This window comes from Lycorma delicatula, chromosome 1 (genome assembly GCF_047948215.1).
Source record: "Lycorma delicatula isolate Av1 chromosome 1, ASM4794821v1, whole genome shotgun sequence".
Classification (NCBI taxonomy): domain Eukaryota; kingdom Metazoa; phylum Arthropoda; class Insecta; order Hemiptera; family Fulgoridae; genus Lycorma; species Lycorma delicatula.
Window position 1 is genome coordinate 47,644,218 of NC_134455.1, and position 13,127 is coordinate 47,657,344.

General features: G+C 31.6%; 1 protein-coding gene across 1 annotated transcript in view; it reads left to right on the forward strand.

Annotated features, from left to right (window-relative positions):
• Positions 1-13,127, forward strand: part of CtsK1 (C1 family peptidase 26-29-p) — a 95,172-nt gene that overhangs the window by 24,332 nt on the left and 57,713 nt on the right. The window contains exon 2 of the mRNA XM_075354466.1: positions 8,344-8,484. Coding sequence (XP_075210581.1) covers positions 8,344-8,484 — 141 coding nt within the window. The remainder of the gene's footprint in view (positions 1-8,343; positions 8,485-13,127) is intronic.

The following is a 13,127-nucleotide window of genomic DNA, read 5'->3' on the forward strand; positions in this document are numbered from 1 at the left end:
CAATTAAAGCACGTTTTTCAGTTTCCTTATATGAAGTTTAACTTATATTAAGAGATATTACAAGTCCCCATCATATTGCCAATCATTTAGAGTTGTGTATTTTATGATTTGAAAGATCATTCTCAATATTTTACATTATTTTTTTTATATATATATATATATATATTTAAATTGGTTAATATTAAATTAATATATTTAGAAGAGTAAAAATATATTAGATATTTATATAAATGGAACTGAAGGAAGATAAAAATATAAGTTGTTTCTTGAAGCTGTTTCATCCAAAAGTACTTACCTTAAATCACTCATAATAATAAGTTTTGTCTAATAATACTGAGGACAAATCTAAAGCTTTTAAAATAAAATGATGTAAGCACCTATCAATGGTCTGTATATTCCAGTTATTTTTAACTTCCAAAATTAGTTTGAATGAATAAGCCTGCCAATCCCACAGACCTTTCGAGAATAGGAAGCCTATAAAGTTTTCAGGAATTAAGACTATAAAGTAATATATTAAAATTAAAGCAATTTAATGCACTTGTTTTAAGAAAGGTAATAGATAATAATTTTCATTCATAAAATTTATATTAAACTGTCTGCAGTCTGTAGAATTTAGGATAAAGTGGATTGTATTTTAGCTTAAGTCAAGGAGAGTAATTATATTATCGTTCTAATTGCTGCAGTCTCATTATTTAAAATTAAATTAACGAATGTAACATATTGCTCAACATTATGCTATCAGAAATATATATATATATAAATTAGTTCAAAGGTCTCAATTATCTTTATGTGCGGTTAGTATCTTCAGTGATTGTGACATTTCTTTTATTCATATAATTTCTGTACTTCACTATATGTCAAATAAAAATTTGAATATGAACAGTGTGTTTTTAATTGCTTAAACTGACTGATATTAAATTATTTTTCATTTGATAAATAAAAAAAAGGTTTCTTGAAAAATTATTTTTAACAAATAAGTTTTTTCAACCTTATTCTAATAATAATAATAACAAAATGTTTATTTCAGAATGAAGATAATTACAAAAACAACATTTTATAGACATGACCATGAACTGGTCGTCTGTCAGATTGAGTTTTTTTCCTGTTTAGCCTCCGGGAATCACGGTCATATATTATTTCAGAGGATGAATGAGGATGATATGTATAAGTGTAGTCTTGTACAGTCTCAGATCGACCATTTCTGAGAGGTGAGGTTAATTTGAACCCCAACCATCAAAGAACACCGGTATCCACGATCTGGTAATCAAATCTGTATAAAAGTAACTGTCTTTACTAGGATTTGAACATTACAACTCTCGACTTCGAAATCAGGTGATTTGCGAAGACATGTTCCTCACTAGACCAACTCGGTGGGTTGTCAGATCGAGTTCTAATTAGTAATGGGAAGAATCGTGAACGAGTCGTTCCTTCGATTCGATTCTTTGTACTGAACGAAAGAATCGAGAATCGATTTGCAGGAGAAACCGATTCTTTTTACGATTCTTAACATAAAAAGGTGTCTGTAAGAATCGAAGACATTTAGTACGTATGTATCAGTTGAGTCGAACAGCAGTGTGAAGGGATGAACCGCTAAACTTGGCTGAAGAAGAGAAAGAGAGCATGCGCATTAGAGTTTACAGCTCTGATAGTGGTAGGAAGGAAAAGAATGATTGAATCGGACTAACAATTTTTTTTTACGAATCCTTTCTGAGAATCGAATCGAAAGAATCGTTTATCCCACCACTAGTTCTAATGTTTAAAAAGTTTATTATAAACAAACACAAGATCATAATAATCTAATGATTATATATATATAAAGGGCGCAAAGTGAAAAAATCTAATTCCCAGAAGTAAGCCATATTCTACTAACATTAACGGCTAAATGAAAATAAACTAAAACTAGACATAATAAAAAAAAACAAACTAATGTACAATATAACACGTAAAAGATAACCATCAATCAGCACCCAGTCTAATCAACATAAATTTTATTAATGTAGTTTGAGTATGACCTCACCTTTAAATCATGTTCTAGTGCAGCGGGACTCAGTAATATATACTTCATTCTAAATTTGAAGCACCTGAATAGCACACCCACACACACTCATACCTCCATATTTGACTCTTACATATTAAATTCAGCAACTAAACTACATCTGTAAGACTAAGCACACCTAATAAATCCTATCAGCCTTTTCCAATCACTCCCATAAAGTAGACTAATTATCTGTTCCCCTGTTAAGAAACTGTTGCCCAGTTTAGAATTTCTTATATACGCTAATAACGGGCACCTTCCGATAAAATGTGATATGTCTTCTTCCTCCAGCCTATTGCATAATATGCATAACCACTGACCACCCTCCCAACCCAGACTTTTAAATACCCGCTTTTTAAATATTTAGTCCTGTGAATCCCGAACTCTTAGAAATTTTTTCCTTACCACTTTAAAAAATCAGATTACTTTTTTTCAAATACTATAATAACTTTTTTCTTTCTTCCAAATAAATAAGACACATTTGTTCTGTATTAAGCTGTCTATACAAATTTAAACAAGCAAAAGATTTTTTCCTAGCCTTAAGATATTCCCAGTCAAACCATTTCTGCCTACCAGGTTCTTTAATGTTTCCTCTATTTGTCAGATTTCCTCTGGCTGTCTGATAAATCATACCTACAATTGTTTCCCCATCCTGATCACTTTCTCCAGACAAAGCCGCGTCTCGTGTTAAATTTTCCAGTGCATGCTTGTACCTCTCTGTTTCCATTGCAGACCACCTCAGCTTCGGTAATAGACTAAAAACAATTGTCATTTTTAAATGGTTGCTGCCATTGTATTTTCACCTCAACGGGTATGTGATCCAAGAAATTGTGGAAAGAACTTGAAAAACTTTAACTGTACTTAAAACTTTGTTGATATGCAATATAAATCTACAACTGAACTTCCCATCCTCCCCCCCCTGCGATAAAAGTCCATTCACCCTTCTCATCACTCTCTGTTCTCCCATTCATCACACACATATCAAACCTCTCACACAATTTAATCATTTTACGCTCTCGAGTATTAACCACTTCATCCTTCGAACACCTAATTGCATTTACATTTCTTTCACTCCATTATTTCACCTGGCAGTACCTGTCAATCTCCTATTCTACTATTAAAATCCTGTAACAGTAAAAGTAACTTTTTGCCAATGTTTTCCTTAAACCTCCATAATCTTCTAAAAATCATCCTCCCACATCCCACTACTGTTTAAGTAAACTGGAATTACATACACACAGCCAAATCCCGTAGGGGGAAGACCCCTATGGAGGGCTTGTGATGTTACCGGTCGCCACACCACCCTTTCCGTTCCAAGCCCTGAGGGGCTTTACCGGACGTCGTCTTTAGACCCTCTAACTAATTACATCTCACAGTCATCAGCCAGGCGCGAAGAAAACCAGCCCCTATAGATTGCCCCTCGTACACAGTTAAGATTTTTATTATAGACCAATTACATACACAATTAAGATTGTTATTATATACCAATTATATACACACAGCAATCATCCCATTTTACTGTTGTCACTGCCCCTCCCCACTGCTTAGAAAAAATTACAATTTAAGCCCCGCAAATTATATTTATAGGCTAGCATAATTCCACCTTTAAACCTTCCATAACCCAAACTTCTAACTGCTGGAACCCATACAACTTTATACTCCTGAAACAAGTTTTCAAATCGTTCAGCTTTCTCATCATTCTAGGATTATATCCTAGAATCCTAAGTATTTTATTTCTCTCCCCATCCTGACAAACAACCTCATGCTATTGAACCTCTCCGGTTTGTCCATTGATTTTTTTTATCAATTTCCCCAAAGTCATAATTGAACATCTTCAATTTTGCCACACTATTTTGCAATCTGCACATCAACCCATTGCCATTCAAGTAAATTTTTGACCCTCCACAATCAGCTGGTCCACATTAATAATCATGCTCTTATTGCCCACTGCCGCTTTAATAACTTCTCTTCAAATCACCACAAGCTTTCCCCATTTTTCCCTAATTTCCCAACAAAAGTCCTTGTGCTGTATCATGTTAGTTCCTTTTAACCTCTTTGTGTTTTTTAATATACACTCAACATCGATATCCAATGGCAAATGCGCAATAATGGGACTATTATCCTTTTTTTTTACCAAGTGTATGGGCTCGATTAATACAGATGTGCTCTATACAGAAGTCTCTCACAATGACACTGCAATCCGCATCGGAATTAAAACTCAACCTTTGAACATGAAATAATTACGGTGTGCCCAGTCTTCATAATTATCAAGCTGACTCTAAATTTTGGCGTTTTCTTTCTTCAAAATCCGCCCTTCTTCTTTCAACGATCTATTTTCCTCCATGAGATCTTAGAATTGCAGCCGATATACCCAAAATATCTTCTTTTGTTGCCAGTTTGGCCAAGTTTTCATAGAAGAATTTCTTCATCATTACTTCCGTGCCTGGAAGCAGATTTACATTTTCAAATCCAGGGATTCGTTTTGCTGCTTGGTCCTTCTCATCAGGCGAATTAACTGGACGATCCCATTTTCCTTTTTGAGACTGCTGCATTACAAATTTATCCATAATTTAAACAAAAGTTGCAAAGAAACACTGACCATCGGAACACAATTTAAAATATTATAAATAATATTTTATTTAATGTTTTATAAAATAAAAGAAGACTGATTTGACACAGGTAGTGTCAGATTTAATGAAATACTTAGTACATGTTATTAACCATAAACAAAACACAGTCATAACAACACATGTATCAACAAGCAGTGCTGATAAATCGAGCGCACAGCAGCACATCCTTACTCCACCAAGGCTAGGACTAAACTCCTTACCTTATTCTACAATAAATATGCTATTTCATAGTAATAATTACTGAGTTGCTACAAAAAATACTAATATTAATTGAAAGTAGCTAAATGAGAAAACTTGTATTAGCTGAACTATAATACTGCTATTATGTGTATAAATGAGTTCATGCCTTTGTATGTAATATATATGTATGTACTAGTGTGGGTGTGTGTGTGAATTAGGTGCCATAACCAAAAAGAAATAACATAGGTGACCTGAAATGAGAGATGTTCCAATTTCAGGAAGCTCACTCCTGAAATTTGTACCATTTTAATTATAACAAGCATCCCACGTTATTACTAAGGAAAATGAGGAGCAAAATAATTTCCTACCTCCTTCTTCACAGAAACAAATATATTTTTGCATATTTTCATGCCAAGTCCTCAAAAATACAGGAAATTTTCACCTCTACAAGAAACTCCTTCAATATTCATCGCAAAGACTGATAGTATTGTGAACATTACTCTCAATGAAAATACCTCTGATTAGTACTTCTTGTACCCCAAATGCTTTAAATGTCTCAGCATAAGAAAGGCGGTGGTGTAAAGGTGCTAATGTAATGGTGTAAACAGGTGGTGTAAAGTAACTAATGAATGTGTTTATTCTTCTGTTGAGAAACAAAATACATAGGGAAATCAAGCAGTTTCAATTTCTGCATATTTACTGCCAAACTGTGTAATGCTACGCGCATGGCCTCACAATAAGCTGGGGAAACCATCCATTACATGTATATTCTTGTGTTTATGTATCTGTGTTCTTAAATCACTATTTGATATTATTCTGGTGGTAATTTGAGATTTTTGTCTTGGTTCTCAGCCATCACAAAGTTTTTTTTTTAGCAAGAAAAAACTGCTGTATACAAACTATAGAATTTGAAAAAAGATCTAAAAGACATAAGAAAAAACAAAATATTTAAATATGGCATTCAGTGATTGTAAAAACAACGTTAACTATTAAAACAAGCAATAAATATTCTTATTATATTACATATACATAATATAATTAATTGTGGTAGGAGTAATAATAATAATAACAGCCTTTATTGAAATAATATTTACAAACTTAGAATAATTGACAAAAGACAATACTCTGATCTACGATCGTCAGAGGGATTGTAGAACTAATAAAAAATCTTATTATTAAAAATTAAATTCCTGTATCAAAGAAAATCTATATTTCCAAGCCTTTTTTCAGTATTTATTTAATATTGACCAACCACTTTCATTAAGATGCTGCTTCAGATCCTCCATTTCCAAATATTCCTTGTTAAAAAACAAGCCTCATCTCCTGTAGAAATGGGCAAAATGCGCAATGTCCTCCTCTCTTTGCATATTACATATAGAACAAAGCCAAGAATTAGTCAAAAATGAGTACTTGCTCAGATGAACTAATTCGGTTCTTGCTTTAGAAAAAGCATTTAATTAAATTAAATTTTCATTATTGTATACATAATTAACTGCCAAGTCTAGTTCTTTGTAAATTAGATGACTGCAACTGTTGTTCAAAACAATGTAATCTGACTTCATTTTATTCTTAATCATTTCTACAATAGAATTCACTTTAAACTCTGGGTAGACATAATTGAGTGGTACGTTATACTTTCGAACATGCTCTTTCCATTCATCATAAATATATATTCTTTTTTCTATAATATGCCGTACCAAAATATTTGGATATCTTGTTTCTGTTTTAACCTCCAATCACTTGCTGCATAAAAAACAGCTAAGGGTAAGTTTCCTTTTTGACTGTATTAGCTTGTTTGTTGCCTGGGAGCCCTATGTGGCTAGAAAACCAGCAGAAATTATGATGTTTCATCTGTTGACATGAATGAGAAATAAATGAGTATCTAAAATTGTAGGTTGTAGATTTAATATTGGATGAAATGCTACTCACAGAATTACAGCACACAAAAATATGATGATATCTATCTGTCACAGATAGATATCATCATATTTTTATGTTTTTTATTAATGTAAGACCATTAACTGGCAAAAAATTCACCATTGTAACAGCTGGATTATGTACAGACTAAATTTGTAAATTACATGACCAAACACAAAAAGCCACCCAATAGAATTATCTTGTTTAATTCCATCAATGTAATCACAAAATTGAACTCATTTTGCAGTGAAAGTTTGAAAAATTTTTGTTATACCTTACTATACATATATATTTTTTTTAAGTTTATTAAGACATAGCTTTTAATGGTAGAGGTTTTTATGGTGGGGAACACTCTGATTAAAACGATAAACATCTGATAATTTGGAGCCCAAGCATAGCAAGTATGTGATGTGTTTGAATGCTTTAGGAGCTGTATGATGAACGTTGCTCAGTAAAACAGCGTTGGAGTAAAACAACTATTTAAAGATAATGTTGAGGTTTTAACTTTACATGACCCATTTAAACTCTTACAATCTGGTCTTGCAGTTGCCAAAGAGAAGACTCACCACTGTTAAATGCCTACTCCAAGGCTAAATCAAAATGCTCCTTTAGTGTTGGAGAAAGCTATTATAAATGGAAGTCATCATTCATACAGCCATTAGTCTCGCAGATGTATACACAATTCAGTCAAAGTCTAGCCAAGATCTTACCAGAGCTCAATAGAATTTAAGGATACATGTTTCTATACCCCAAACAGAATTATTAATCAATAATAATTTCAAACATTAAATTTTTCATTTTCTTTTTTTAATTCATGTCATGTGTTCTTCAAAATATAAAACTGCTTTTTTCTAGTTACAAGAAGTCAGACAATGAATAAACATGTATAACTATTAAAGAATGTACTCAGAGGGCTGTTATGACCATGCAGTCAGTTGTAAATGCAGTTAATCCATCTACTCCATTGAAATTAGTCGGGCAAAGTGAGCAGATACTCCCTTATTTATTGAAAACCAACTGCATCACATTAAATATATTATACTGCCATAGAAATTATCAGTCCAAGATAGTCATCATGAAGAAATTGCCTTTACCTTATGCAGTTGGGAAGTAGCAAATTAATGTAAGGATCCTTGAGTTATATGATGATGCTGTATGCGCACACGAGACATCTACTATTTTCACAATCTTCTTGGATGTGTACATTTTACAACATTGATAGTACAGATTTATTTGGTGCAAGACATACACATAAGAAAAAAAGACCAAATGTTTAAATTTTTAAAAAGTTTTGCAGTTTTTATTTTTTGTGAGTTTTTGTTTATTTTTACAATATTGTTTTTTTTTCACGATCCAGGAAGAAGTCTCTTACACTTTTATCTATGTAGATAATTTTTTTTAGATTATATTCTCTCCGTTGGACTTAGTGGAACTTTAATATTTAGTTGTCTTCTTATTAATTTATGATTATAGATTTTTTTTAATTAAAGAATAAATCTAGTTTATTACAATGATAAAATCAGTGTACAATTCACTCTAATTTAACTTTAAATATACATGTATTTTATTATGTGTTTTTAGTATATGCTGGTGATGTTCCTGTATTTAGCAATACCTATATTGCTAAAGCTGTGTTAATTATACCTTATGCTGAGATAACCGAGCCAATCAGTGCCTGGTATGATGGTCCATTTGATCAGAGCCGCATTGATTATTATGGAGGTAAATACATACTTGTATATTACAAAATGTTAATTTAGCTTTATTAGTTAAGTTTTAGTATGTAAATTATATCACTTACTTTATTTTCGTAATATTTTACTGTTCACTTACATATGTGTTTATTAAAAATCCAATTTTATTTTACTGCAATAGACATAACCATGAGAGAATTGAGATATCAGGGTGATTGACTTGATCTGATGTGTAGCAAAATAACTCAGGTCCCGGGTGCAACATATAAGCTTTTTTCTGTGGAAATATTTTATAATTATACATTAAAAAACATATAATTATGCTTTATAGTTTTAATTTAGATCTGAAACTCCTATCATAATCACCCACAGTTCATATTAGTTATACCTTCCTTATGGAAATGTAAAAAAATTACATATTGTCAGAATTTTATTTTTATAAGGGAAAGACTATAAACAACTCACAACTGGTGTTAGGTTACAAAAAACAGAAATGAGAAGTTTTTAAATGTATCAAAAACCTAACTTTTTCGGGATATTCATAAACCAACAGACTAACAGGAGACAATATAGTCCAGTTTGATAACAGTGTTTAGCTGGGGCAAGCACATCCATACACAGCTCAGTTTAAAGTGTCAACTATGCTTGACAAGTGTATATTTGAGAAGCTTTGTTGTTTTTTGGTGAACAAAAGGACTTCTCACACTAGATTTTCAGAGGAAATATTTTTTTTTAAGAAATTTATTTTTTAGTATGAACAGTGTGTGTTGTAAAGTAGTGCAGAACTGGGCTGATAAATTCTCTTGAGGAGCTAACATTTTTTAAATTTTCATAAAGACCAATCTGTTGAGTTTGCAACAGAGCCAATAATGTGGCAGTTGGAGGAAATGAATCAAGTTGATTAGCTAATGATGATGATCAGTATTAAAATTCCAGTTGGATCTTTTCATATTAGTCTGCAGTATAATGCATGAACATTCCAAAAAATTATACGTACTAGGGTATTCCAGGCAACTGACAGGAACAAAAAATATATCAAATTGGCCTGTGTTTGCACGATCAATGCTGGACAATATATGGTTAACAGGATTGTTACTGGGGATGATCATGGATGCCCGAGATGATTACTACCATAGTTTGGATGAATCAAAAGTTGATTTGATGGAAACATCCTTCTTTACCACAAACAGAACTTCTTGCACTAAGCAGAATATATAGGTTTGTACTGTTAGCTTGTATATTTATATTACATTATTTTGGAATTTCACGAAGTGCTACTAGCCCATTATCATAAGCAAAGTGATAATGTAAATGTTGCATTATACTGTAAAGTTTTGTTGGTATCGCAGTGCAATTCAAGGAAATGTCCAGTCCTACTGACTGCTGAATTGCAAGGATGATTTGGAGTTAATATATCTTGCAAGTTTTGTTAAAGCCATTTGTGCCATTGCTGCATGATGACTGGAGAAGTATAATAATGTTTTTTGCTTGATATCATTATATAAGCTTGAAGCCTGTGCATGGTTTATGGAAATGGAGTTTTGTAGCATATGAAAAATGCCATGCCTGACCGGATTCGAAACCCAGATCTCTGGATGAAAGGCTGAGATGCTACCACTCTACCATGGAGATTGGCAATATTAATGTTAATATTCTGAAAAACTCAAGCTTTTTATTGCTCTACAAAGATTCAATCTTTTTTTCTTTTATAACCAACCATACATCTGTCTGTGCCTTTGTACATCAAAGGAGGATACAGTTTTTGTCAGATTTTTCTGACTAAATGTAACATAGCTTAAACCAAGGTTATACATTTAATAAATTTTATAAGAACCAATGCTCTTCATTTCTAAAGAGATAATATGAAAAATCAGAGAAAAAGCTGATGGATAATTGAGCAGGAATAATTAAGTAAGAATGAATGAATGTCTATTCATTCATTCTTACTTAAGGCAATAAATTTACTGCCTTTCCACAAGTATGTCCTAATAAGGTAGTAAGTGTTTCTACCTGTTTGTGGTAATTCTAGACTGGCTCTCTTGATTTTCATGAAACAGGTTAAACAATTAAAGCACTTTAATTGACCTCCCACTGAATAGATTCAAAGTTTTACTGATTTTTGGGTTTGAGAAAAAGGTTTTATTATCGAAACTCTTTGTTTTATTCATATTTTCATGAAACTGCTTAACTTTCTTTGATATTTATATTTATGTAATGAAAATCAGGAGCATAAATAAACAACCCATACTCATTCTACTCTTCAAGTAGTTTGGTAAAACATTGTGAAAAACAGATTTACAAAGCTTATTTTCTAAATTTATATGCATTCAAAATAAAAAAGATACCTTTTAAGAGAATATCTCAACTAGCATCTAACATTTCCAAATAAGAAAAAAATTACTTAGTTTGATTCAAATTTTCAACCATAATATACTAGATCAATCACAAATAAACAAAATGCATATTAATAAAGACAATAACCCAGGTGTATACAAATTAGACTTGTAAAATTTTATACACAAATTTTTATACTGGATAGAGCAGATGCACATTCACTACAGAAAAAGAAAACTTAAAAACACTACACAACTTTTGAGCTTAAAAATATTAATTAGAGACAAGAGATACAAAAAAAAAAAAAAAAAATATTACCAACAAGGTAAATTTTTTTACACACAATGGTTAATAGCTTTAACCAACTTAACACTTTTGAGCAATATGAAATATTCAGACATACTAGATTGGACAAAATATTTTTCTTCAAAATTTTTTGTCTGATTTAATGAAGTTTAGATAAATATTTGCTTTTGTCACTAACATATTATATTAAAAACTTTTTACTTACCATAATTTATTAATGAACTTGCCTGCTGCAGGTTTATATTATGAGAATTAAATATATTTAAAATGATTTTTATTCCAAGCACACAACCTGTATTCCAAATTTATGCTATAAAAATAAATTACTGTATTGGCCACTGGCCTTGCAGAGTTTCCTTTTTCCATGAATACATTGATCCCCTTCCTTCATTCCTGGAATAGTGGAAGTCCAGTTCAGTTATGTTGAGCACTGTCTATATGATAGCTTCATGCAGTTACCTGAGCAGTCATTTCCAATTTCTTAGTGTACTTTTATTTGATGGCAAAGAAAATTAACTCTATGCCCTTGAATATTCTTATAGAGCTGGCCTTTCTAATTTTGTCAATCGGGTGAATTGTTCCTTCCCTTTAGGGAGATAAGAAGCCTCGACTTCACCCCAATGGGCACTTCAACCTGTAGCATATTGTGTATCCCCTACAACTTCCTTATCTCATAACACCAATAATATACTGCTTCTATCATATGAGCCAGCATTTTCACCATGGAGAAGGGTTTATATCCTCACAGAACCAATAATGAGGAAAGATGGGATCAAGGATAAAAAAAGGTTGTGTGGTAAGGAAGGAATTCTGTCTGGCCATTATCTTACTCAGGACCCTTTGCTTTGCTTAAGGTAATAACCATAAATCTTTCTTTTTTCGCTGTTTGTGACCCTAAACAAAAATGTTTATTCTTAGAGGCAAGTTGTAGTACAAACTTCAAAGGTAATTTATAAGCTCAACCAACTAGAAATAAATCTGGTCATGAACAGTTCGTAATTGATTCTTCAGTGAAAAACCTCTGATATGGCCAACTGGCCAACTTCCTATTCTTTCAAAGACTATGAGTGGTCCTTTATTTTTTATGAATGGGTTGCTGAATTTTTGGACATTTATATGATAAGACATTGCATATGTATTTCAATGTGAAACATTTTCTACTCATGTTTCACAATTCTTGTAATGTACATACTGTTTAGTCTCTAAGCCCAACCAATGGATTTTTTACCAATCAGTTTTTGAATATTCACTTTTTCTAAAATTATTTTCATTTGATGTACATTCATGTACATCAAATGCACCTCTACTTTTTATCTATCGTAAAATCACCTGATGATGGGTGCTTGATGACAAAGAAATTAATGTTATTGTTCTCAGCATCAACACTGTTTGCTGTTTTACAACATATTTAAGTAATACTACTTAGTGTTTAACTTTAGTCATTAAATAATGACAATGCCTTTTTCAATGTTTAAAAAATAGATTTTTCTTTACTCTAATACAAAAGTTTGATTATATCTTTTGAGATATTTCTGGAGCACTCTGTCTTATTGAGTTGGATTTACTCAGGTTAATTTTTCAACTCTTTCTTGTATTCACCGATGTTCTAGTTTGAGTATTCCTTCAATATGCTGCTCCAGAAATTTTCAGATATTAATATTTTCCCCCAAAAAATATAAGAATCAAGCAAGTCTGACTGATAACACCACATTGCTTACACAAATGTTCACTGCACTTTAGGACACATTTTATATATTTTCCTACAATTGGGTGGACTTCTTGGAAAAACATTTAGAAACTTAAATTGACAGTAAATCTGGTAATCAATCAACATTTTGTTTTTTCAGCTTCTAAATTATTTTAAGCCTGATTTAAACATGTCTTGCAATTTATGTACATACTAAATGATTTGTGATTTGAAAAAAGTAATTGTTAAACTTAAATAAGAATTGTCTTTTACTTGATTTGTGCTAATTTAATTTAAGTAAAAATAAAAAGTAAGTTAATAAAAATGAGATTTTTATTATAATT